The sequence below is a fragment of the Brienomyrus brachyistius genome, chromosome 16, assembly GCF_023856365.1.
Source record: "Brienomyrus brachyistius isolate T26 chromosome 16, BBRACH_0.4, whole genome shotgun sequence".
Lineage (NCBI taxonomy): Eukaryota > Metazoa > Chordata > Actinopteri > Osteoglossiformes > Mormyridae > Brienomyrus > Brienomyrus brachyistius.
In genome coordinates, this window is record NC_064548.1 from 4,523,814 (window position 1) to 4,551,444 (window position 27,631).

Below are 27,631 nucleotides of genomic sequence, written 5' to 3' on the forward strand. Positions count from 1 at the left end.
TTTATTCCAATCAGAACAATTCACTAAAAAGATGGAACCATTCCTTGGAGAAATGGAAGACTGCAACTATAACTTCCAGAGCCTGTTGTCAGTTGGGCCTGCCATAGAGCCTAAACAGGCTTAACGTCAGTGTGACTATAAATGAACGGTGAAATGGTGACAGCTTCACGTTGGAATCGTAATGCACTTCTCCATGGCAATAATGTGTCAAAAAGTAAACACAAAGACGACTATTCAAAATGATTTAAATTTTAGAATATATACATTTATTACATAACACACATATATAGTTTATATAACTAGTGTATGACATACACGTGCAGACTTCTTGCCAGATGTTATCCTTGGAAAACTTTTCTGGACAGTCAGCCACGCCAAACCATGTGGGTTTAATAGCTTTATTTCCATTATGCAATTGCATGCGTTTGGACTAGGTCTTCCAGGCTTGCGAACAGCAGATGCTGTTGTCTGGATATTACGGCCCACCTCAAACACAGCAACACAAGCGGCATGTCAATGAATTATTTTTGGACAGCGATGTTGACCTTTGGAATAACATCGTGACCATGTGCGAGGGAGACGGTACGATTCGGCATCTGGTCTCTCTCTTAGAGGAGGCTTCCACTAACAGTACTGACCTGGCTAACCTGGTCCAGGAGAAATATACCCCCCCCAGGGATTAACCAACAGTCTTAGCCTAACTGAATTCAAACATTGCACCAGAAGTAAGTTAATTTAATATCATACAGACAGTATTGTTCCCTCGAGACTGGCATGTATTTCTCAAACATTTGACTGTGTATTGAATGACATACCAGAAGTCAGCTTTCCAGAACTGGGTTCTAGCACTGGGAGCACTGGGAAGGAATAACTTCTCCACCACACATACACGCACCCACCCACATAGAGCACAGGGAAATGAGGATGCAACTGCATCAGTGTAATGTTTCATTAGGAGTGTGATGCTTTATTATAATTGTTGTAATTCCTTTCATGTGTGCATTACACATCAGATTAACACAATAACCAAATGAGGCGATTTTATCGTAAATACACCCAAAATGGGGCAGCAGCAGTAGGATCGCCGATACAAAAATACACCTTCAGGTTCCTTCAGCTCCTACAATGACTGCATTTTGCACTGAAGCATCATACAGACAAATACACAACTATACACATCCAACAAAATGAATGGAAATAATGAAAATATAGAATATATTTAATATATAGAATGCTTTCTGCAATAACGTATATCAAAAATCATACAAGTGTGCATTATTGGCAGCAATATAATTTGTTAAAAGAACTTTGGGAAAAATAAAATTACGAGAAAAAATTGGCTGTACAAACACGCTGACATCTAGAGCTTTAAACACCGCACATATACACACACACACACACACTCACGCTCACACTGAGATTCCTATATTCAAAAGCAGCACCGGATTTAAAAGTAGAGCAGAATTAAATGTTATGAAATATTTCAACTTTCGGCAGGACAAACATTCCCACATTCCTTCCTGGTACTGGACTGTATTAGCCCAGATCAATATGAGCTCGTTCTCGCTCTTTCTCTCTCTCGCTCTCTCTCACCCACATACACACACGTATGATATATGCACAAACATGACCTCGTTTCACACACACCTTCATTGATTACTTAAAGAAGCCACGAGGACGCGTCAGTAAACTTCTGCTGAAGACTGACCAGCACTCCCACACTGCGTGTTCTGAAGGCAGGATCTACGACAGACGACCTGTACATTAGACAACATCTTTCATGTGCTCTGCACATCCAGTGTTGTCCCCACTATATATATATATATATATATATATATATATATATATATATATATATATATATATATATATATATATATATATGAAGTTATATATAATGGTATTTTATGTTCTAAAGATGCACATTTTACATTTTATACTTTTTAAAGATAGGCAGACTAGATAATTTTGTAAGCCTAGATGCATTATGTCCCCTACATTTATACTCCACTATTCTACGTCCATATTGCTACATAACAGACCGAGGCAGACATCCTGCATGCATGTGTGTTTGTGCATCGCATTTCAGAAACTACAGAGCTCAGAAATGGGGAGAAGAAGTGGTTCCTCCTGTCCTCACCGGTCACAAAACAGGAAGGAAACAATGAAAAACACCCCCCTGCTTGGCATGAGAGAGTCGAATCTCAGAGGCCCACAGCCCCCGAAGCCTCATACCTCAAACACGGGCCTTTAGCAGCAGCTGGATGTCAGATGATTTGCAATGACGTGTTTGCGTGGGCAAGTATACAAACACTTTGGGGGTGATCGGCAGCAATACACAACAGATAAAACCTGATCCCAAGTATACAAATAAGGGAATTTCAACTATAACTTCACCATAGCTTCACAATAACACTAAAAATATAAAAAGAGTCTCTTTTTCACACATAAGATTCCTCAGCAAACAACATTTGGTCAAAGTCATCAAACTTGGGGTCACTGCACCTCCTACTCTGCCACTCTCGTTTGCCCTGGACGATAGCCCAAGCCACTTCTTGGCTGCGACTCAGACACACTTCTGGGTCAGTGTGTGCAGAAAAGTACTTCTCTACTGCCCTGGTGGCAGAAGGAGACAGGCAGAAGCTCATCTCCTCGTCCCGACCTGCCCTGTCATCATGTACGTCCACGGCAGACACCCGGAGCCTGCAGTCCGACACGCTTCGGTGAGTCGGCTCCTCTTGACTGCTGGACAGGACCACAGAGGGCTCAGATGCCCGGCGCGGGAAGGCTGAGGGCGGGCTGAGGGAGTGCGCGGGCCATTTGCGCAGGGTCACACAGGACTGGCTCTGTCCGAAAAACACTGCATGGGGCGGCTGGCTGCAGTCACTGTCTGAAGCTGCCATGTTACTGCAGGTTACAGCACTTCCTGTGCTGTCTGATGCTACGGTGAGCCTGTGCAGAGAGTCCTGGCCTTGAAGCTGCTGGGGGTCAGTCACAGTCAGCGCCTTGTCCTTGGCCTGGAAGAAGGGCAACCTTTGGATCTGCAGAACAGCCTGCTGGTATGTGGGTGGGCAGCTAGATCTTCGCTTGGACAAACCTCCGTGGTTTTGGGATCTCTTTCGATCTTTTTTATCCTTCGTCTCATCCTGGCCAGTGCAAGCACCTGCGGACCTGGAAAGGAGTCCAGTGCTAGGGGTGCCGCTAGGCTCCTTCTCCTTCGCACTCTCCTGACTCGCCCTGTCCTTCTGCAGCAGCGACAAGCGGCTGTCCCTCTTCAGCCAGGTGTTGGGGTGCAGGCCGTGAGCAGTCCGGTGCTGCGCCCAGTCAGATGTCTCCTTGGGCTGGGCAATGGGGAGGACAGGGACAGTCACTGAGAATTGGCTAGAGGGAGTTGGGGAGCTGGTGGCTGGACAGGGGGTGCTGGAGGAGGTGAAAGGAGGGGAGTAAGAAGTGCTCCCCTGCGCTCCATCTGAGCTGCCGCAGGGCTCGTTTGAAGTGAAGACAGGGTAGTCAGTGGAGTACTGTGAGAAAGCACTGTCCAGCGAGCTCATGGAGGATGCCGAGGGTGAAGTTGCAGGAGAGGACAGGCTTGAGCAGCTGGCATCCAGGCGTAGTGGGGGGGGCTGCTTATGCTTGCGGCCTGTGGTGCTCTGGGTGGTCTTCCTGTCCTGGTTCCTGTCCTTCTGGGCATCCTGGATATTGTCAGGCTCCATCTGGCTCTCCAGGTTCAGATTGCAAATGTGCCCCACAAACACCTCTTCATCCTCTTCCTCTCCCTCCTCCTTCTTGGTGTCAGCCGTCACAGCATCGTAGCTTGCCTTACGGATCACGGGAGAGTGCTCCTGGGGGAAGCCGGGCAGGCAGGCGGGGGGGGTGCCGAATGTTGGGCTCAGATGAGCGACGCAATCGCCTCCCACTGCCAGGAGGACACAGGAGGTCCTGGCCCGTCATGTCCCCATAGGGGTGTGGCCGGGGGTGCAGCTGGCGTACGGCTGGAATAAACTTTCTGGAGTGGGCTAGTGGAGGGAGCTGCAGGAGGTCCGGTTCGGGGCCCGGCCTGGCATCAGGCTGGTCCAGGTCGCAGTCGCTCAGCGTGATCACAGAGTCACGGCTCCAGTTGTCCTGCTTGTCTCTACGCCGCCGCAGGTCCTGGAACGGTGACTCTGTGTCATCATTCAGCTCGTTCTCCAGGCTGTCGTAAGACGAGTCGTTCATCTGGAAGGATGACACGTCTGTGGCCAAGGACAGACAGAATGAGGGGACAAAGTTAGCACACAGATCTCCGTTGGCCCATCGAGTGCTCCAGCATTTAGTCATCCGTTAGCACGACAAACGCAGCTGCTGTAAAATGAACTTCAGGATGACCGGGAGAAAATTTGAGAGCGCACTCAACAGAAGTGCAATTTAGAGACGCAAGTAGACTGACTGCAAATGAAAGTGTTTCATGACAAATGGCAAGTGTCTGAGGAAGCTGTGGCTTAGCGGGATGTGGTCAGCTAACGCAGACAGGACTGCAAGAGCAAAATAACTGGCCCTTTCCATTGACTGCGCCAGGGGGCACCAAGCCAGGTGAAATTCAGCTCAGTCCGGCCATCTCCAGACGGCTCGGTGTTACAGGAGAATTGGCTGTTTATTCACTTTATTCTCACTCTGACTGAATCATACACACTCTGGATAGTGTCTGACTACAATGCTATCATTCTGCCATGTTGTTGCAGTTCATAAATTTTACTGTTCCACCACAACTGACCAATCCAATGGTAGTATTTACCCAAACGGGCAAGCTCTAAAGCTCTAAAACATCTACTTCACAGAGTAAGCCAATCACTGCAGAACATCTACAACGGTACATAAATCCCATTAGTACAGCTGCTAAAAACAATATAATATTTAATATAAATTAAATACTTCAAGAATGAGAGGTGAGGGCTTACCGGATCCCTGGTCACTGCTGCCCCGCTTCTGGGGGAATTCCCTGAAGTGGGCGGTGCCGTCATCTCCCAGCACCTTGGCCTGGTTCTCGATGAGGAAACATACCACTTCAGAAACCTGCAGATGGAGCACAGGACAGTATAGCCACTCTTTATAAATGCAGAGGATGATGGCCTAGTAGTCTTTGCTTCTCTCCCACCAAAGGGCATGACAGGGCAGCATGCAACCCTGACACCTTCTACCTCAAAGGTCATGGGTTCAAGGCTGGGTGGTGTGTTACACATATAGAACTTTCATAAAACAATATTTTTCAACATGAATTAAAAGGATGTTCCAGTAAAAATGTTATAGCACTGACATTGCCAGAACTTTTGTTAAAATGTAAAAGAACGTTCTCTGCCTACTTTGAGAAGGCCTTAACACTAAAGTTTGAGGAACGTTCCCTCTTAGCTGTAACCATACCTAAATTCATGAGGATGAACCCCAATTTCCAGGCCACCCAGAGCATCCTCTATATTCAGTGTATACTTCACCTCCTCCTAGCCAAAACTCCCAAGGCTGAGATTTGTCAAAAATGCAGTTAAACTTGGCCAAACACTGTTTTTCCCCCCTTAACGTGTTATCAAACAGGGAACCAAAACAGTAGATGTTTTCTTTTGCTAAAGAAACTATCTACACTGTGCTTCATGTGGCAAATAGAGTCTTTCTCCAATGATCTGTCAAAGCCTTCTCTAAAGGAATACAAAAGGAACATATCTTGTTTTTCCAACTGCCGCTGTAATCAAAGGCCACTTGGCTGAATTCGGACTCCTGTCAAAGGCTAACAAGAAGCACTATACTTATACAAGTCATTTGCCTACTTACTGCAATGCAGAGCCACAGAAAAACATCAAAATTACATCTGTGGATCACAGGAAGGAGGGACAGTTGAAAATAAGCTTCCTCTGTGATGGGGGGGGGGGGGGGGGGGGGGGCTGTATATCCGCTATCCTCAACTCGAAAGGTTCTGGCCCACTCTACGACCCAGGCAGTGTGAAATGCAGAGGCCTCACATTTTTCTGCCACATACACAAACAAACAAACTGTGGGAAAAGAGGCTTTGCACCACCCATTAACAAGAAGAGTGCTGCCCTCAGTAATCGAAAGGAAATGTCTGAAATACTTTCCAGTGAACCTCGGCTTTGAGTGCACAAAAAAAAAAAAAAAAAAAAGCGTATAAACACGTTGGAATGGAAAAACTAAAAATTTGAAAAAACAAAATCAGTATTCCTGGTAATTTACTGACATGTTTGGCAGAGAACACAATAATTTTCACAACATTGCTGTAAACACAGATATTAACTACCGGGCTACTCTGAAAAAACTTTTTATTTAACTAAATGGACAAAGATGGGAAGATAAATATTTTTTTTGTATCTTAAAACCCATTCAATTTCTTGATTTATTCAGCAACACCTGATAAACACTTTTTATACTATAATTTTCTTTAAGGGGGCAGTGGTGGTCATATATGCACTCCTCAGTCCAACTGGAAAGTTCTGGAATACACTGTGCGCTCCACAAGCAGCAGACTCAGACCTCAGGAGGCTCACCTTTTTGGTGTACCCCCCCTCTATCTCAGGGCTGCTGGGGACTGGGGCCCAGAGCATGCTGGGAGCGATGCACACGGACAGGTTGAAGGCGTTCATCTGGTTGCCATCGGAGTGGCGGTCCACACAGTGCAGCACGGTGAACACGTGCCGCAGAAGGAGCTGGTGCTCCCCTGGCAACCGCTGCACCAACCTAGAAGCAGAATCCGAGAAGCAAAGACACACAGAACCAGTTACGACCTGTCTGCTGTTCCACCACCAGCGGGCAGAGAACGCAGAACCTACTACTCTTCCTGATGACATCTATGCTAAAAATGTATCTTCCAACACGACTGTAAGCACATAACATTCCTTCTTTCTCTTTCTATCACTTTCACTCTTCTCTCCATCTGCTCTTGCTTGCCATTTAGGGATGGTAACTGGAACAGTGAGCATGCAGAAGCCTGGCGGTTACTATACGGACGGACAGTGTGTGGATGTCTGGCCCTCAGTGGTCCAGGCCTCACTACAGCAGTACGGGACATTCAGGTCGTCCCTGACAGGTATCAGCTGGATGTCAGCTGGCCTGATTCACACCCGTCCAGCTCGGCTGCCCCTTTTCCCGCCATAAGCCCGACACACTGCATTTCCCTGCTGGTGAGACTTGCCTCTGGGTGGCCTGCACTCGCTCCTCCTCTCCCTCGCCTGCCGCATCCAAAACCCCAACCCACTGATTGTAGAGATCTTGGCACAATAAGCTCCCAGGAATGTTGCGCAGAAACTCCTAGGAGGAAATAAAAAAAGTACATTACACACACACACACACACACACACACACACACACACACACACACACACACTTTATACACATCTATAGACATGTACACAGAGACAGCCTTGCTATTGCATAATGACATCTGGCCTCCATGTGTCACCGTCCATATCACAAGGACACCAAAGCAGGGAACATTAGTGTGAGAATCCACACGTAATGTGATTAGGATCAACTTAGCAGCGTTACACAAGCGGCACGATAAACAAGCCCGTGCAGGACTGTGAGGCACCGCACGCTTTCCCAGGACCACAAGCATGTGGGCACGCTTTCACCTATGCCGTGATCTACATGGCGTCCTCATACTCAATGTAACAGTGAGGCTAAATTAAATAACTGCAGTGCCACCTTCTAAATGCTTGGGAGGCACCAAGCTAGAGATACATCATACGCTGAGAGTGGAACGTCGGTACATCGCCGCACCCAACCACAAGGATCCACAGCTGAATGTTAGTTATGTGCTGCAAATATCCTTCTGAGTTTCATAAGGCACATTCTAGTTTCCTCCAAAATCCAAAGATATGTACTTCAGATAAATTTGTGACTCTCAATGATCAATTGCATGTGTTTGTGTGTGCATCTACTACCCTCCATTGAACGAGCAATCTCATCCAGGTTTGTGGATGGATATAGGATATTTTAGGAACTATAATAGCAAACAAAAGTCTGGGCACACCAAACCACCGTCATAGTAGAGTGATAGAGTATCTCATTACATGACGTGGCCTAAACAAAGGTTTTGGAAGAGTTTGACCAGAGAGTGAAGGAAAAGTGGCCAATATGTGCTCAGCATATGTGGGACCTCCTTCAGGACAGTTGGGAAAGCATCCTGGAAGGCCACTTCATGAACCTGGTGTGGAGGAGACAGTAGGATCAATGTAGAGAATACTACAAAAAACCTTTCGATGGATAAGTGTGTCCAAACTTTTGACTGGTACTTTATATTTCTGGTCAGTTTGACGATTCGTCTTGTATTTCCAGGTGAACTATCATTCTGGAGCCACTTCTCAACTTGCCTGGCCCTGATTAATGGCAACAGTCTTCATTCTCCAGCACCCGCTTGTCCTTTTCTGGAAGACGACGGATCTTTTACAAAGCAGCTATTATAGAGAGTGATTTAACCCACAGCAGTTCAGTGGATTTTGCTTGGATTGTCAACATTCAGTTCTTCGCACATAGATGCCAAGTTGGGTTTGCCAGGAAATATGTCCCAAACTCTTTCGTGGATCTGTTCAGGAACTAGCCTCCAGTTTTAGACTTATACACAGAAGTTAATCTTTCTGAAGGATTTTTCTTGCTCAGTTATATTATTGTCCTGATTTTGAAACCCCAAAACCACACAAGATCTAAAATAATTCAATTATACTTGACTGATCCAGGAATGGGTTTACGCATGTGGTTTAAATTTAATTAGGTTCATCTACCTGATCCCCTGGAAACTGCTGCATAAAGTAATCCACTCATTCCTCCCTTTGTCTTTTATTCCTAGAAATTTCCTCATCTTTCCAGGTACAATTCTTTGCCAATAAATGCTTTGATGGCAAATGTTACAGGTTTTGGAGGAACCGTTTCCATCCTCATTCAGGAAGACAGCTGCCCTGAATAGTGCGAGCAGTAGCTTTGCTATATTGATGGTGACAGTTTATTGACTTTCCAAGGCTGCTCCTACTAAAACCTTCATAAGAGGAAAAGCAAGAAATACATCAGAGCGGCACACGCTTTAAAAAAGGCTCCCAATATGGAAACAAAATAAGTCTCTGATGCATTTCTATGTCACGGGCACCAGATATATCTTTAAAAGCAAAAAAATTAAGAATATCTGGAACAGCAGAACCAAAAACAATCATAAATTACTGCAACCTGCACAAACTACAGCTGTGATGCACAACAGCGTAGGGCATGGCAATCATACACCAATCAGAGCCAATGTAACATTCTGCTGTACAGCATAAGACATGACAATCATGCACCAATCAGAGCCAGTGTAACCTTCTGCTATAGAGCATAAGACATGACAATCATGCACCAATCAGAGCCAGTGTAACCACCATAACATTCTGCTGTAAATCACTGGGGGGCCCCCAACATGCTCAGCAGCAACCCACCTTGAAGACGGCAGCGATTACGAAGATGGCCTCATGTTCCAGCTGGATGTCTTGTGCGCCGGAGTCCAGCTTGTCCCGTAGCTCCCGGCAGGCTTTGGCGGAGGCTGAGCGCCGGAAGATTCCCCTGGTGTACGGGCCGTGGTGGAACAGCACCTCCAACATGTCCTTCACAGAGCAGCAGGGCCAGACAGAGAGGAGGCAGCAAACAGTCAAGTCATTATTATTGTAAATGCCTCACACGGGAAGAAAAATAGCCTAATATGATTGTTACTTTTCGTATGAAAACCTTGCTCATTTTCCTAACAAAGTTAACTAAACCAAGGAGAGATTACCAATCAGCACTGGAACTGGACAGGACTTTTTCCCGTTGGACCCATTTTATCATTATCATTTTTCCAAGAACTTACAAACATCACAAACGAAAGCTAATCTGTGAAGATGGTGCTTTTCCCAATGGCTTGATAATGTGACTGAAGTTAACAAATATCTCTTTTTATGCATTATGTCATTCCATGGAATTGAAGGATTGTTTTGAAGCGAGAAGCTAATTTCCCCACAATGTCACTTTGTGTGGTGAGACAGCCATTTCAGCACTCATGGGAATTTTATTTATGCAAAAATGTTCTGAGGGCAAAAGAAAAAAATGATTGGTTCAGAGAGACAACCAGTCAGATTGTAGAGGAGGTGGGTCCAAGGAACTAGAGGTGGCAGGACCAAGACATCTGACTGGTTGGTCCCGCCTCCTCTAGTTGCTTAGATCCAGCTTTCCTACAATCTGATTGGTTATCTCTCTGAACCAATCATTTTTCCTTCTGTCCTGAGAACATTTTTGCAAAAGTTAAATTCCCATGAATCATTTCAGCATGACAGGCATGTAATAGAGATTTATGGCAGAATTCCTTTAGTCCTAAGCTGAAGAGCGAGGGGTTCCCGTCGGACTGGAAATGGTGCCATCTGAGCGCTCACCATTATGGGCTTCGGGAGGGTGTCGCCCTGACAAACAGTGCTGAGCGGCAGGCCAAAGAGCTTTCCAGGCTGCGGCGAGGTAGGTGAAGCGGGCGGCCCGTCCAGATGCGCGGTGGAGCCCTTCCAGAAAGCCCAGTTCAGCAAAGATCGTTTCCTCTTGAAGGTCTTGCTGATGGGATCTGGAGGCAGGACAAAAGACCCTGATTAACGACATTATGGCCCTACCTTACACACCCACTATAGCTGAGTTTACATAAGAACATAAGAAATTTACAAACGAGAGGAGGCCATTCGGCCCATCAAGCTCGTTTGGGGAGAACTTAAATAATAACTCAGAGTTGTCAAAATCTTATCTAGCTCTGATTTAAAGGACCCCAGGGTTTTAGCTTGCGCTACACTAGCAGGAAGACTATTCCATACTCCAGCTACACGCTGTGTGAAGAAGTGCTTCCTCAACTTCATTTTAAAATGTTCTCCCGCTAGTTTCCACTTATGGCCACGAGTTCTAGTATTTCAACTAATATTGAAGTAGCTGTTTGGCTGAACAGCTTCCAGATCTGTTAGAATTCAACTATTACCACTTGGATGGAAGGTTGGTCAAATAAATATTATTAAACAAACACTGCAAATAATATAGTATTTTTTAACACACCAAAATGATTCCCAAAGTCCCTGGACTTAATACTACATGGGTAGAAGAGTGGAGGACTGTGAGGTGAAACAAAATGCAGAAAAGAATGTGGGCATGAAAAGAAGAATGGATAAGCTGTGTATGAAGCGAGATATGGAAAAGAGGAGAGGCGGGGAGGAGTAGAGGAAGGGAGAGGCAACAAGGGCCTCAGAAAAACACTAGCGGGGGGGGGGGGGGGGCTGTGCTCCACCACTCTAGTAAAACTACATCTGGCTCAGAAGGATGGTGTTGACATGCGTAAGTTGTTTTATAATTGTGTGACACATACTTGTAGGAATTCAAGGCGAAACGTGTGGTTACATCAGGCAACGTAAAGCTGCAGGAAACAGCGCGAGACACAGACAGCCCTCTCCCCCGCCCCCCCCCAGCCAACTTCTTCTCTTTCTCTCTCTCATTCCATCGTTTCACTAAGATTCCCCTAAAGGTTCCCGGGTTCGACTGCATTTGAGGAGGAGAGCTCTGTTACCCATCAGTGTGTGTCCCTCTGCCGCGTGGCTCGGCTTGAGGATGAACTGGCACTGCGAGTCGGGGGGAGACTGCGCCAACAGCCCCACCCCCCGCTGGCCCACAGGAGAAGCGGCCTCCCTCCCAGCAATGTGGCCCGGAGGCTCTCGAATGTGACTCATCTTGATACTGAAGGGGAACTCGTGACCTAGGAAGGGGTGGAAATTAAGGTCTGTCCATCTTTTCCCCTCTACAGTATCAGAAAATGTTCAGCAATTTTTTTTGAGTACAAAAAAGGTGATTCAGCTAAGGGGCATGACAAGAATGTTTTATTTCCTTTTGCTTGCAAAGTTTGATAAAAATCATTATCCATGCTTCTGATTTGAAATTTTATTTTTAAATTCCTGCTAAAAAATGCCCCTCCCCCAAAACCAAAACTGTAAATATATGATTTTTTTTTGTGGAAATTATGCACCACAAGGGGCTTGTGTGGACTTACCAATAAGGGGGTATGGGGCGGCGTCCTTACAGGAGATCACCCACAGTCGGTAGTCCCTCACACTAGCCTGCAGAGGAGTCAGAGAGCAGCATGCTAGTCAATAGCCTGCACGCATGCACACACACACACACACACACACACACACACACACACACACACACACACACACACACACACACACACACACACGTAGGGTATACCTATCCGTATGGGGTCCGCTCATTCATTTCTATGGGAAAAATGCTAATGCTAACAACCTTAACCCCTTCCCAGCCCTAACCATAAGTAATCAAAGAGTTTTTATATTTTTAGTGTTTCTTCATTGGAGTGACGGATTTTAATAAAATAGAGTATTAATAAAAAAAAAACGAGTATTCATCACGTTGTGGGGGCATTTGGTCCCTACAAGGTAAAGTATACCTGAACCACACACACACACACACACACACACACACACACACACACACACACACACACACACACACACACACACACACGCAAACACGCACACACACTTACCGAAATCCCAAACTGCTGAAGCGCCATGCGAATGACCTCAGTGGCACTGTCCGAATTGCTGATTTGTAATGTCTTTGACTGGTGGTTGGGGGGGGGGGGGGGGGGGTATAAAGAAGGTGTGAAACCACTGCACACATCTACTTCTCCTGAAGCATCACCGCCTCTCCTCTCTGAACTTCCTAACTGACGTGCCGACACTTGAACGTGCTCATAAGTGTGAATTCGAACAGGTCTGTGCAGAAATACTGAGAGGCCAGCTATTGCTGCACTCTGTACACTCAGGGGCACAGAAGCATGCAAACACATCAGCTGCCACACTCACATATGCGCAGCTCTCAGTATCCTTCATGAAGACCTTAAGTGGCACAGTCTTGGGGTTCTCTTTTTCCTTCTCCTCTCTGATTTGGCTGGAAAAGAGGAACATGCAGCAAAGTCAGTGAGCCTCACTATTTGAGTAACAGCAACGCATTGAGAGGCCCTTAAGCGAAGGCCAGCGAGAAGGCCCCATGATGAACGGACGTCTTGGCTGCTTACCTTTGAATTAAGTGCAGCCATCTGTCTTTCTGCTCTGTGGAGCTGCACAAAAATAAAGGAACAAGAAAGTTAAATGCCAAACAAAGATGAAAAGTTCCAGCCCAGTTTGCTTAAATACGCCCTCGTAAAGACGCACTCCTCGTACGTAAAGCTACGCCGACTCGCAATACCCCCACTAAATGGCTTGTGGAGAAAGTTTTACAAGCACCCTGGCACATGCAACCGCACCTATAAGTTCGTTCTATAACTCGCCTCTGCAAGAGCTCCAAATCAACCTCTCCAGTGACCAGCGAGCCCCACTGAGGAGCCTGAAAAGTGCTCTCAACGCGCTCAGCATTCATTATAAGACTTATGTTTCTTGCAATACATATTTCATTAAAACAGAGAGAAGCAGTAAAACTGAGAAAACTGAATTCCAGAAACAGGTCTTGTTTAAGGTGTAGAGGAATGAGTAATTGCATTGTGTTCATCCCACATATCCTTGGACGGATGGAGGGAGGGCGGGATGGACGGACAGACAATATATGTAATCATATTTCAGGGACCTGGAAGAGCTTTCTGACTATTTCATTTAAAAGACTGAAAAGTCATTGGAGTGATACTCTACGTGGCATGGAGATTTATGAGCCGGGCTTGTTGCAGGTTCTTATCATCTCAGGCTTGTTTGGATGAAAAGATGCACTTCTGCAGTCACGGGGGCAACTGGGGAGAGCGGGGCGTACCTGAAGGTGGCCACGCAGTTGGAAATGGGCCAGCCCATGACAAAGCTCCTCTCGGCGCTGGTGCTACCCTCACACACCTCTTCCATACAGCTGGCCGTCCACATCTCGCTCACATGCACTTGAGCTTTCAGCTTAAAGTGTGTGGAGGACCTGGTGGGGCAAGACAGGAGCAGGACGGTTAGTGAGGTCTTATGGCCCAGCGTACACGCACAGTCACACAGCGTAAAGACACAAGCACACACACGACACACACAAGCATACACAGGAAACCACACACGCACAAGCACACAAGCCAACCTGGTCAAGTTAAAATAAAATTTAAAAAAAATTACACCACAGAAAATAAACATGCTGATAAAATATTAGCCTCTCATTAAAGCTTATCGTAAATGTATACCAAACCTTAACACAACTACACACAAACTGCATTTCACATTGTGCTGCTGTTTTGGTAGTAAAACAGTTCAGTTCGCCTCCAGCTTCTCTCCGATTCTGAAAATGGTGTCACTTGGAATATGGGTCAGAGAAGGACTAACATATTAGCAGCACTGCTAACGTGCTTTCATGACTCAGGCAGCGCTGATGCCACATTGCCGGAGCTCGCACTGGGGACGCAGACACGCCCAAGTCCTGCAATTCGCATAATAACAGGATGTTGATCCATTCAGGGTTTAGAATAACTCCATTGGCTCTCTGATAGTTAATTACAGCCCAGCTCCTGCAGGGCATGCTGGGAGGCGACTGTTTAGCCAGAGGGGATGTGGTTTTAGACACTTGGGAGTCCCCTGTATTTACACCCTGCGGTCCTCTGAAGGACACCTGGGGGGGGGAGAGACTCACTTGGCTTTGGTGACGAGGAGGATGTCACTGAAGAGGAAGAGGTGGCGCTCTTGGGTCTGTAGGCCGGTTTTCATTTGGACGTGGCCATGGGCAATGAACAGACGGGACCCCCCAAGGAATGACTGGACAAGTGGACAAGCTTCTGGGCTGATGGGGGACAGGCAGGACTCCCTGGGGGCACAAACATACGCACAGGTTCGCCATCAGCGCTTAGTATCCCAGAAAAACAACACACAAAAAAGGATGCGATTATTAAAGATGTAATCAGATCACTCTGGAGAAAATACCAGGACATCGCAGTAATCAGCACTCAGCCCCAACCGTCACCCAGGAGGACACTGCGAACTGTAACGCAGAATTAGGGCAAGACCAATATGTGCTGTTCAGGACAAGATCTTTCTAATGCTGTTAAGGACGGCTGGTTCACCAACAGCAGGGTTACACCAGAAACTAAATCAGTCCCCTTCTGTCAAGCATCTGCGGTCATTTCAGATCAGGCCAGCCTGGGTAACATGCTGCACATTTGCAGTGATCATAAATATCCCAGGATTTTCAACAGGCTAATGTACATGTAAACGAACGCGTGCACACAAAAATCCACGAGAAGCGTACTTTCACTTTCAGAGTGACATACACTCAGTGTAGGTTTAAATGGGTTATTCCCATTACGTGTGTATATTTAGAATAACCACTCATGCAATTATAAGCTTTATCCTGATCCTATTGTGAGGCATAGCTAGTACTACTGAGGAGGAGTTTAAACACTTAATGCCACTCAACACCTACCACAGCAACAACAGCTACCTGAAGGACAGAAAACAGCCCCCTTGACCTATAATGTGAGGACAGACCTGCAAACAACAAGAGTTCCATTTGTTGCCTGTTGACTGGGACTTTGGATTTATGTAACTTGCTGGGTTTGATATTAAGGCTGAGGTCCTGACCCCTCATGTCACAGGCGGCTCGGATACCCAAGACCAAGGCCCATCTGCTGGCTGAGGTCACTGCAGGCCACCAGTGCTATCGTCAGTGACTGTGAATCAGACACGAACCTGATCAGTCTCTCTATACTTAGAGCAGGGGTCTCCAACTCCAGTCCGGGGCAGCCCGAGCCCTGCACATTTTTGGGTTTCTCCTCATTTAACACATATGTTTCAACTTCTTTGCTAATTACGAGCAATTTCTTGAGCTGAATCAGGTTTGGTGGAACAGGGAAAGAGCTAAGCTGTGCAGGGCGGAGGCTTTGCTCGAGACCCCTGACTTAGAGGATTTTACATTTTAAGTGGCAAGATAGCGTTCACTGGTGATCATTTTCAATAAATATTCTCAATAAGATTTTAGCCACATATCTATAGCCCTAGGAGTCAGTATCAAACACATGCCACACACACCAAATTAAATCGCTTGCAGGCAATAAATACAAAATTTGTAAAAAAAAATTCTTCAAGAGCTCCATGTACCAATTTGGAAACTTTTATATGTTGAAATATATGACACCTATATCATCTTTCCCTAAACTGGACCAATAAGCAAGTCTGTAGCTATTCTTGCGGTCAAAGGTCAGGAATCCCAAACACTAGATTCTGTGAGAATATCCTGCTATCAAAGCAATCAGCGCCTGCTGATAAACATCAGCCTCTCCGCACGCTAAAAGCTCCTCAGACCTCGAACAATTCGGCCGTAACAACGGCCGTAAGCATCCCAGAATCAGTCCCGGTGCTGTTACCTGGATTCCTATTGTCCTCTAAGGGGATGTGAACATGTTTCTAGTGGCAGGATACCACATAGGATAGGGAATGTGAAACACAAAGCACCAGATTTTAGGAAAAGGGAGAATTTGCTTAATGATCTCTCATTTCTGTGGTGGGTGGACGTCTCCATTTCACAGGACAATAGAGGAAATTGTTGGGGGGCTCTATCCCTTCCTGTTTATGCCTAGCGCTTCTCTGCCATACATCTGCTCATAGTGCTGCTTTGATGGACACAGACACCAGGATGCTTTTACTATAAGAAACATATGAGAACTTGTGTGTTGGGGGGGGGGGGGGGTCGGTTCTGGCAAAACCTGGAGGATGAAGAGAAATCTAAACAATCTAAGTAGCAAATGAAAAACATAAGAAACAGCAGATCAAAATATGAAACGCTGAAATGGACCTGATCTAACAAGCAGAAAAATTTCAACATCAAAATGCCATTAGATCCTCGGGTGCTGCACGGTCTGCTTCTGTTATCTGCTGTGGCCCATTCAGGTTCAAGCAGTCAGCATTAACAGAAGGAGGGCGGAACCTTGGTCTGACTGACAGGGTCAGGAAGAGGTGGCATTCCAAGGCAAAGCGGTGCGGCTTGCTGCGATGGACCGCATGGAGCAGGCACACAAAACACAACCAGGGTCCCCAAAAGAAAACATCCAAAATTCCTGACATATCTGTGACAGCAGAGAACTTGCCTTAAAGCCTCACATAAGCTACATGACATTAAAAACTGTTTTACAATGCAGACACAGCATTAAGATTTATGTTCTTCCCTGAACTTAAATTCAGGTGGTCAAGGAGTGAAAGAAAGGACCATCCACTCAACCACGGAGTGGAATACACTCACCGGGACAACATTCCTTGTGAATTTCCCCTGGAATACCCAGTGAATTAAGGGGGAAAGGAAAAAACAGCAAACACTGGAAGTCCAATTACTCACAAAGCGCAAGCTAAAAGGTAATTTCCCCTTCAGTCACTCTGGGATAAGCACGCCCACCACTATTTCCAAAAAGATGCCCACTCAACAGGGAACCAGGGGATAACCTGAGTGAAAATCCAGCACAGACTGCAGGGGTGACGCGGCACAGGCCAGTCTGTGAAAAAGTCACAAAAATGTGTAAATGTCCTCTTTTCCGTTTCCATGGTAATCTCTGAGTCTGTACTTTCTTTCAGTCAGGCTTTATTTTCGTTTTCCTCCCTCCTTCTGGGCGTTGACCCATATGTTTCTAGTCACAGCGATGAGAACATCTGTAGCAGCAGCTGTCTGTGAGTCACCACAGACCTCCATGACTGAAAGAGACTCAGGCCTATGAGCGCATGCGTGTGTGAATGCACACACACACACACACACACACACGCGCTCATGTAGGGTATACCTATCCTTATGGGGCCCGCTCATTCACTTCTAGGGGAGAAATGCTAATGCTAACTATGACAACCAAGCAAAATACAAGAGTTTTTCCATTTTTAATTTTCTCATAACAGTCACTGGTTTTTATAAAATAGAGTTTTCCCTTATGGGGACCAGGAAACCGGTCCCCATAAGGGGAAAAAAAACGGATATTTATCATGTTATGGGGACATTGTGTCCCCATAAGGATAGGTATACCCGCTCGCACACGTACACACACACACAGGCGCACCAACTCACAACACCCTTAACCCCTACCAACCAAACAAAATACAAAACTTTTGGCATTCTTATTTTTTTATTGCACTTACAGATTTTTATAAAATTGAGAATATCCAAATGGGGACCTGAAAAATGTCCCTAAAAGTAAGGAGGTTTTTACCACATTTTGGTCTCCAAATGTGATCTATGTAACCCCCTCCCCCCAACACACACACACACACACACACACATACACACACACACACACACACACACACACACACACACACACTCCCTGTCTCTGGGATTTCCATTCCACACCACGGGCCGCAAGATTCCTATCATCCATTAAATTAACATCGCCTTGGCAACAACCAATACAAGAACATACTACAACATCATTGGTGTTCTGTTGAGGTAACCTGCATATAATCCCTGAAACATTTTTTATAAAACCTGGAACGAGCCCAGGCAGACCAGTCTGAACAAAACCCTAACCTACAATCACTTATCAGTGGTACGGATGAAGTGTAGGAACCCTGTGTTTTAAATTCAGACAGCAATGCCTAGAACCGATGCTTGCAGTACTTTCCTCTGTCAGAGGGATTATGCCCATTTTCTTTTCAATATTTTTGTTTGCCTGTGCCTGAAATATGGTACTTTAACAAAAAGATTATCTAAAAGGAAATGGCAGTACATAACATAACAACTTAATAAAGTTCCTTGACTAGAAAGAGTAAGAGGTAGAACAGAAAGGAAATTCTTCAGGGTTCTGCAACATTTACATTTCTACGCTAAATTACAACAAACAGCAGAGCTATTCTGAAGAGTTCTGCTGTCCCAGTGATGTTTTCCTTGGCTGGGACAGTTTCAGATGCCGGTCCTCCTCACTGGAACGTTCCAGTATCCTGAGCAGGTACCTCAGAAGTGACAGTGGTAGCACCATCCTGTGTGACTAATGGTGTGGGGTTGTTCTGCATAGTGCCAATCCCCCATTCAAAGGCTCCAATGCATAAGCCCCCCCCCCCACCCCCACACCGAACGCCATAAGGTTTTCTGAACTATAACAGTGGCTAAAAGAAAGTCACCATCCAGTTAAGAATGCAGTAGGGTTTTACAGTAGGTCTGGAACCGCATCTGACACTGGATGCAGGGGAAACAGTGAAATCATCTGCTATGCTGGAACACTGCTCTCTTGGAAGCTCTGAATGGGCTACCCACGGGCGGCCTGTCATCCCAACACACAATAAGGCGACCAAGGATGTTTGTAAGTGGCAGAAGTGAAACTAATGAATTCCTGACGGCTGAATTACCTTTGACAAGGGAGCAGACATGATTTGCAGGGGGAGGGGTAGGGACCGTACCCACAATGTGGTATATATTCACTACAGAGAATAAATGCAAATGAGCATGGCTTACTGGACCACAACAAATTTCAGGGGTCGCCCACCATAGACAAAGATCTGCAGATGTTATTGTCCATGCCACATGACCTTTGATCCTCTTACTCCTTAAATCTCACATGACTGTCCTAGTTGTCTTCAGAAATTACTATAAACTCTTAAAATACCTCACCAGTGACCCCTGACTGCACATAATGACAGCCCAAAGGTCAGGCTACTAAGCTCCATAACCTCACAAAACTCATTCCACCATCACTCTTGCCCACAGCTCAGCGGTAAACAGGTTTCTTCGTACTTTGAGACCATTCTGTTGCACTTGAACTATTTGTTAAGGCTCATTTAAAGATAACAAACCTGAAATAAGAAGGTCTGCCATGCTTTTAACGACATTCCAACTTCATGCACTTGCAATGGTATCCATACATTGCAGGAATGTTAGCGTCACGTTGAGTATAACATGAACCATCAAGTGCAATCTGCTGTGCATACAAAATCCTATTGTTGAGGGAGACAATCAATACCATTCAGTTGTCGTCCTACCCTAGTAAAATGTTCAAGCAAATAAAGCAATATTTCAGCAACTACAAATTACCATTAGTTTCCTGTCATTTTGCATATATTGACTCAGTGTATAGCTGCTGGATGTTATGCTTAACTATACTTGTTCAACGTTGCAGTGTTCAATCATATAGCAACCAGTCAGTAATTAATCCTCCCACACTTCAGCAATGTAATAATCATATGCTCCAACTCGCAAGCAGCAAAGTCTGCGGACAGACAACAGTGATGGCGAGAAATCACCAGGGTGACAACAAGCCAACGCTCGACTGTGGCCGGCTGGAACAGTACCTAGAGATGGTTCTGGTCCTGGTCAGTGCTTTGCTGATGACCAGAGACGGGGCGGACTGCCGTCGCTGCGTCAGACTCTTCATCTTCTAAGCAGGAAGAATGGGAAAGAAAAGATTATGAGGATTTTTGTTTGTCAATTCCGGAAAACACAATGCCTCAAACATATTGGACAGTCTGACATTCAGTGATATTAAACACACCCAAACGCTAGCACTGCTTAGTCAGTACCTCACCCGCCACAATCTTAAATACAAAGTGAAAGCACATAAACACCACTCTCTGCGCAAGGCTTTCATTTAACTGCAAATACATTAAAGTTCTCCCATGCATACACTAGCACACACACAGTATACATGTCAGATTTTCGTAGTGTAAGCAATGCATATTTACATTTTCATTTTATGGGCCAATAAGTGAAAGAGGCAGAAAAAAGACACGGTTATCTCATAGAGACAGAGGTCACGCTTATAGCTGGTCATTTATGTATCTACAGTCAATGTGAATATGTAACTGGAAAAAGAATGTGAATGTTACCATTGTAGAAAGCCTGTTAGATATCATTAAAAAGCATCGGAGTGGACCTTAAATGAACCCGATGTAACGCATTAGAGGCTTACATGTTCTCTGTTTATGTAACAAGGATCATTGCGCATTAGAAAATACCTGTTCTGTCTGGCATTGACAAATACAAGAAGGAGACACATAAGCTACCGAATAAAACAAACCTTCTAACACTCTGAAGGTTCCGCAGTTGTTTTGTGAAAGATTACTCGATATTTCCCTCAGCCTGTTTAAAATCTCTTGAGAGGAAACGTTAAACTATTCAGGGCTGCTTTTGAGTGACATTCGACTAGACAACCAGTCTAGGAAACCTTCAACACCCTAAGCTAAATATATTCAACTGACTATGGCTGTCTATTTCTTTCCCTCCCAAAACTCCTGTCACCGAGACTATTTTCCATACATCCATAAACACAATATATTTTCCCTGTAATGAAAATAAGACAAAAACAGCCCAACTCTGATCTGTCTCTTCTTGGCATCAAAGCAGCATAGAATAAGATTTATGGCCCATTTCTGCAGGGGACTGGCGGGGTTCAAGAGGAAGCCACACATGTGGCTCATGGCAATTTGATTTGACGCTGCTGCAGATTAAGCTTATCGGCACACTACTCCAGTTACCGCCCTCCTCAGACACACACAGGCAGGGCCCGGGGGGCCCTCCAGGACACAACATCCCCCCAGTTCACTTCCTAAGAGAGAACCTTCAAAGCAGGAATCACAAGGAGAGACGCGTGTGCAAAAAGTCTGCAGGAATCAAGTAGCATTCTGCAGTACCAACACCAAACTAAAAATGCATGCAGTTTATAAACATCAGTCCAACCTCTAGAATCCCAGATTAGACCTCATTTTGTCTAGACTGATGCTGCTTTCATCAGAAGCCACTTGCCTATGAGTGCTGGTAACCTTTGTTTCAACAAACTCCCTCTTGATGCAGAACTGAACAAGAGCAGGGAATGTTTCAATCTGGAAAAGATCTTGTCCCTTGAAAAAGGAGGCTCCTCCAGATTCAGGCTTCTCCATGGATTTGCTTGCAATGTTTTGCTTAATGGACACCGTTGCCCAAATCTCCCTTGGAGATCTTCCGTTTATTCAGCTGGATCTCTTATTGACACAGCTCAGGGGAAGCACCTCTGCTCACAGACATGCTTGGCTTTTGGGACTCTAACCTGTCACCTTCGGGACACGAGTACAGTCACCTGACCCCCCCCCCACCACACAACCTTATGTGGGGAATGAACTTTAAATTTTCTTGGGGATTTAAGTTTTATTAAATTGTGTTACATGCAGCACCTCCACTTGCCGGCAGGGAAAGAATCTCACAGCTACACCCCTTTACAGCACCTCCAAATGACGAAGGCTGCCACAATAGCTGAAATCTGGCTGCAATGTATCGAAAGGCTTTTCACACTATCTACAAAAACATAACAGCGAGCATAAGAAGGACCCTTTAATTTAGCCCTGTTAGCCTGAACACTGCTATGTATGTGTGGGGTGAATATTGGTTAAGGGGGGGGGGGGGGGGGCAAAGGGTGAACTGGGACTGTGCAAAGCCCTAAACAGTGAAAGGAAATGTCACGAAAAGTCACAAAAAGCAACACTGCTTAGACTTTACTTACTTAGTAAGTGCACAGTTGCTCAGAAGAAAAACACTATTTACAATTAGAACAATTGCAAATTACAAGCAACACAATTTCTCCTGTTCTCCAAAAAGTTACTGATATCAAGTCAGATGTCTAGATGAACACCGCTTCAGTTCCCAAACCTCTCCTCAGGGGCACCCCAGCCGTTCCATGGATTTATTAAGATTCACCCCCAGCTCACTTAACTTACTTAGTTAAAAAGAAAAAATCAATCACATGTTTATTGGTTACATGAAGTGCACTAGTGGTCAAGTCCAAAAATACATGGTTGTATTAGACGGTTGCTGGAAATACTGGGGTGAGTTTAGCAGAGGTTCTGAAATGGCCAAGCTAGCACACTTTGACAGGCATAATACCACAGTTTTACACCAACATAAAGATCATTTAAACATTTTCTTTGGCTCCCTAAAACGTTTTAACGTACTGTATATGCTTGACACTCTATGTCAGGGGTCTCCAACTCCGTTACTGGAGGGCTACTATCCAGCAGGTTTTCTATCCTTACTGGCTTCTGATGAGCCACACCTGCTCCTAGTATTTCCCTGAGAAAGAAGCCAAGTAGGATAGAAAACCTACTGGACGGTAGCCCTCCAGGACCGGATTTGGAGACCCCTGCTCTAAATCTTTAAGCCTCAGTAATATTCTAACTTAATATTAGTTCTTGAGCTTTCAATTTTGTTTTAATATTCATAATTATGATCATATTTTAAGTGAAAGTAAAAAAAAAAAAAAAAAAATTGCTCCGGTTTACCAAAAAAGTTAAACTAACAGCATGGAAAACTACTATAAATTAGAAAGCAGACTTCATTTTAAGATCATTTCATTATTTATCATGTAAATATTCACACATTTTCATAGATCAATATAACTGAATGAAATTGAAGGAATTTCCTGTTGCAACAGATTAGACACTGATGGCATGAGAGAAGGGACCCAAGTCTAAACAAATCTAACAATTATTCAACACAACTGAATAAAGGAAATAGTACTCTTTATGTTTTGGTGTTTATATTATTAGACTGTCAGCAGGGGCTTTAGCTAGAAAATCAGGGCCCCCTGACAGAATGTCACCTTGACCCCCACCACGCCCACTTTTACATATTCAAGAACTCCTGTAAAGTGCCGCCCCCCTAAATCTGCCGGGGTGTCCATGCCCGACCTTTCCTTTCCGCAGAATTAAAAACACAGGTAACCGTTACACGCAAGGAAAAAATACTATGGTCATTAAAATTATTAATTTACTTCACCCTTTCTTTGTTCCGAATCCATATGTTGTGCATTTTAGTTATAATGGCAAGCGTTTAACAATATAATAAATCCATACATCGAGACGACTTGTTTCTTTAATTAAGATTTACAATCAACCGAGGCAGTGATGCGTTATTAACATAATGACTGTAGCAGCAACGGAGATACCGAGGTGTTGTTATCTTTATACTGGCCGCCACAAAGACGACACCTCTCAAGTTGTCAGTCAAACTATGTTTTTCCTTTCATCATACGTACGATTTATTAAAGCACAGTTTTACCCTTTTAAAGTCTGGTTTTACCCTCTGCAAATAAAAAAGACAAACAACTGCATGCATTTCGAAAACATTTGAAAATGGTCAAAATATTAAAATAGGTAAAGCAGAAAATAGATATAGAAAAGACATACCTCGTACATTTAAGCGAGCAGATTTCAGAAATAAGGCTTTCATAGTGATCATTATATAGTGCATATAACAAGAACATTAATGCAAGCCAAACTATACATTCCAGCAACAGATTACATCATGCAAGTTTCAGCTTCAACACGGCAGCACAGCATATTTGGGAAAGATACCGCGGTGAGAATCCATGGAGATCTGCGCATGTTCGCCGCTAGAATTTCCTACCACGCGCGGTAGACTTGAGCGTGCTTTTCCTACACAGGCAGCTTATTGAAAACAGGGCGAACGGCGAACCGCAGCAGCCAAACTCACTGGACTACTTATATATGTGACTATTTTAAGGAGTAATTCCCCTCATCTAAAAGTGAAAGCTGCAATTTAGTAGCATGGCATTACCAGACTGAGTGAATGCAGGTTCGTTTTATTTTTTGCGCAACCAGTAAATCCTTGTTTATTTGTGGTCATCTAGAATGGTCTACGCTAACTTTATGCATTGGATAAAAAAGCAGTTAAATGCCATTTAAGGAGTAAACTCTTACAGCTGTCCTCTAACATACAAAACACGCTCAGCCATGTTAAAGTCACTAGATATTAGACAATTGTGTGTTTCAATTTGCAATGGAATATTGGTTCTTTAACGTGACGCGCGTCAATTAAGTTTTAATTGTTATTGTAATCACATAATACACCAATGTACGCTTTCTGCGAAAATGTTATTTGCGCCTCCAAACCGTTTATTTTATGCCTAAGTAACATCAAACGGAAATTAGAGATTAATGTAAGAAGTCGGTACCTTCTTGTTTTCAGGTAGTGCGCACACCTTAACTTCCCCTGTCAAAGACGCGGACCGACTCTGGCCCGTACTTTCTTGCTGGGGTGACATGGTTTCCATTAAGACTGGTAGATCCAGGAGAAAACAGCCTCAGTGCATACTCGAATCCATAGCCATCCAATACGGTCCGACGACAAACTCAAAACAAGAAGCATAAATTCGCAAAGTCCGCATCTGATCGCTGAATTTCCTGCACTGAATTTCCTGTAAATCGTAAAGTAACAGTAAACACCGTAAATAAACAACTCAAATTGAATAATCAAAGTGTTCGGAGATGGTCATGAAGCTCTGCAGGAAGATCAGCTCGCCGCTGCCTGCATCACCTCGTCCATGCCTTACTAATTCAAACTGTCTCTGCTGTGCCAGTGGCCTCAATTGATTCGCATGATCTGTCTACCCGAAGCGCACTGCTCCAGGTCCTAATGCCGTCACCGCTGTACGAAAACCCAGTACAGTAGCCGTAAACATATTTTATCAGTTAGCTACAAAATGAAGAATTCCTAACTTGTACCTAGACAATCATTAGTTATGTCTCCGGTATTTTATTTGGGTTTATAAGTACTTCAACAACGTCACAACTTCCCCGGCTCAAGTGTTTATAGGTTAGTTGAAATCACTCCAGTTATTCGCATGATCCAAAAGTACCAGCTCAGTTTAGATTTTGTGATTTTATTATTACATTGTCACTAAAGAAATGAAGTTAAACCAACACATTAAAATTAAGCGGCTCAATGCTGTATACTGTAAACAGTTTTATTTCATGTGAAATTCCATATCAGTGGTTATACATGTAGACGAGCGGCAGTGGTGCTTAACATTAATTAGGCAGTGACATTGGTTCATAAAGACCAAATTAGGTTTGTTATTTTGTGATCAATTTTCTTATCAGATCATTGAATTACAATGGACAAAAAAGTTGTATTAATAGCATAACGACTGCGAAACTTGTACCCCAACAATCATTAGTAACGCTAGAGGGCGCCGTTAAGGCTCCAAGAGCGGTTTTACAACGCTTGTCCTTCGCTGACTTTTAGACACGGGGATTGAATCAGAATGACAGTTCTCTCACAGCGGATCTATGGCTCTATGGAACACGAACAATGCTGGGCCGCCATCTGGATTCATGGAAAAACAAGCTTTTAACCTTCACAATCACCGTAATTTAGGCAAAAGTTTTCCTTCCAAGTTGTCGTTTTCCTGTATTCCCATAAATAGCAGGTCTTGATGGAGAAAGGGGAAAAATCTGTTTGGGTGTGTCAACAAAATGTAGTTCGGCGTGCCGCTTCGGCTGCCCTGGCTCGTCCATGCTTTTCCAGGGCGCTCTCTCCTCTTTTCGTATTTGCCTGATTTTTTTTTTATCTTTCCGACGGTTCCGAGCTTCTTATTTTATGCTTGGATTTTAACTGTCACCGGTATAATGATGCTGGTGGACTTCAAAAATAGAAAGTATTAAATTAATACACTTTCCAGCACAGGAAGGAAATTTCGCATGTGCCCACCGTAAAATGTATCAAGGAACCTGATGCAGTCCTAATTTATGTCATCCCAAAAATACTAGCCTCAAAAATATTCTTCTACCTTACAGGTGACCATAACTAAAAACTAAAATCTGTCATTATTTAAGAATTTTAATGTAAAACCTTTCAAAAAAATTACAGTTTGTGGTTTCATCTATGCACTTACAATCTTTGGATTATACATGCAATCTTTTGGCTCTCATAAGTAATCAAAACAATAAATATATAAAACCACACACAGTCAGGTAAACAGTTACCTGAGCACAGTTTAGCTCAGCAAATTAATTGATTGATTGTTTACTATTTTACAGCAAGTGTAGACAAATAGCAGATGACAGGTGAACGTTTAGGGCACCATCTTCTGAGGGGGTGCCAACTCATCCAGCCACTTTCACATAGTCACTGATGGGGCTGGTGGTGAAGCTTGCATGTGTGTGTATGGGGGATTCGTAGCAATTATTTCATCCAGCTATTGATGTTATTGTTATCGTCAATCTTTGTTATCTTTGAGATCAGTATAAGAATTGTGTCCCACCGCTCCCATTTTCTCTGTAATACAACACTGCTTAGAGTTTAGCTGAAGTTCTTCTGCAGCATCTTCACTGACCTGTCATCCTTCATTGGTGTGGTTATACTGTAATCTGTTTGAATCTGAAATGCAACAAATCTATGTGGATTCCACTGTCAGACCTCCTTGCACATAAATCTTTACTATGGCTTGCACAAGTCATGTGACCAATCATACAACACGGTGTACTGGTGTGTATGGTGAAGAAGAATTCTTTAAGTACAAAAACATCTTGTTAGCACGTATGAGCTTCAAAAGAAGACTTGGTCATGGAAGCAATCAGGCTATGATATCGAGAGCCTTGCAGTAGTACAGCACTGTATATACAGTAATGAAAAAGCAGCAAGCTTGCAGCAAATAGTTTAAAGACAGGAGCTGCCCAGTGAGAAAGCCTCTCTCCATTAGCATGTTGCTTAGCATCACCATACACTGCCTTGTGCAACAGAAAATACCCTACAGACTCGGATTTGAGCTATAGATACTAGCATTGCCATTTGAGGTGATAATGTTGTGAATGCCTCAGTTTTACAGGAGGAAGCAGAAGTCAGTTCTCACACTAGCGCTAACTAACTCTCGCAAGTGGCGTCTGCA

The 27,631-nt window shown here is 44.4% G+C and overlaps 1 protein-coding gene across 1 annotated transcript; it reads right to left on the reverse strand.

The window, feature by feature from the left end:
- Positions 1 to 243: 243 nt before the first annotated feature.
- On the reverse strand, positions 244 to 24,265 carry arhgap20 (Rho GTPase activating protein 20). Its single transcript, XM_048978292.1, is given in 16 exon segments — positions 244 to 3,876; positions 3,878 to 4,232; positions 4,935 to 5,049; positions 6,525 to 6,714; positions 7,169 to 7,284; positions 9,438 to 9,602; positions 10,404 to 10,582; positions 11,561 to 11,746; positions 12,038 to 12,104; positions 12,557 to 12,634; positions 12,879 to 12,963; positions 13,091 to 13,132; positions 13,813 to 13,962; positions 14,653 to 14,823; positions 20,268 to 20,353; positions 24,129 to 24,265. Coding segments are annotated over 16 exon segments (3,429 nt in total). The 5' UTR covers positions 24,138 to 24,265; the 3' UTR covers positions 244 to 2,441.
- Positions 24,266 to 27,631: the final 3,366 nt, after the last annotated feature.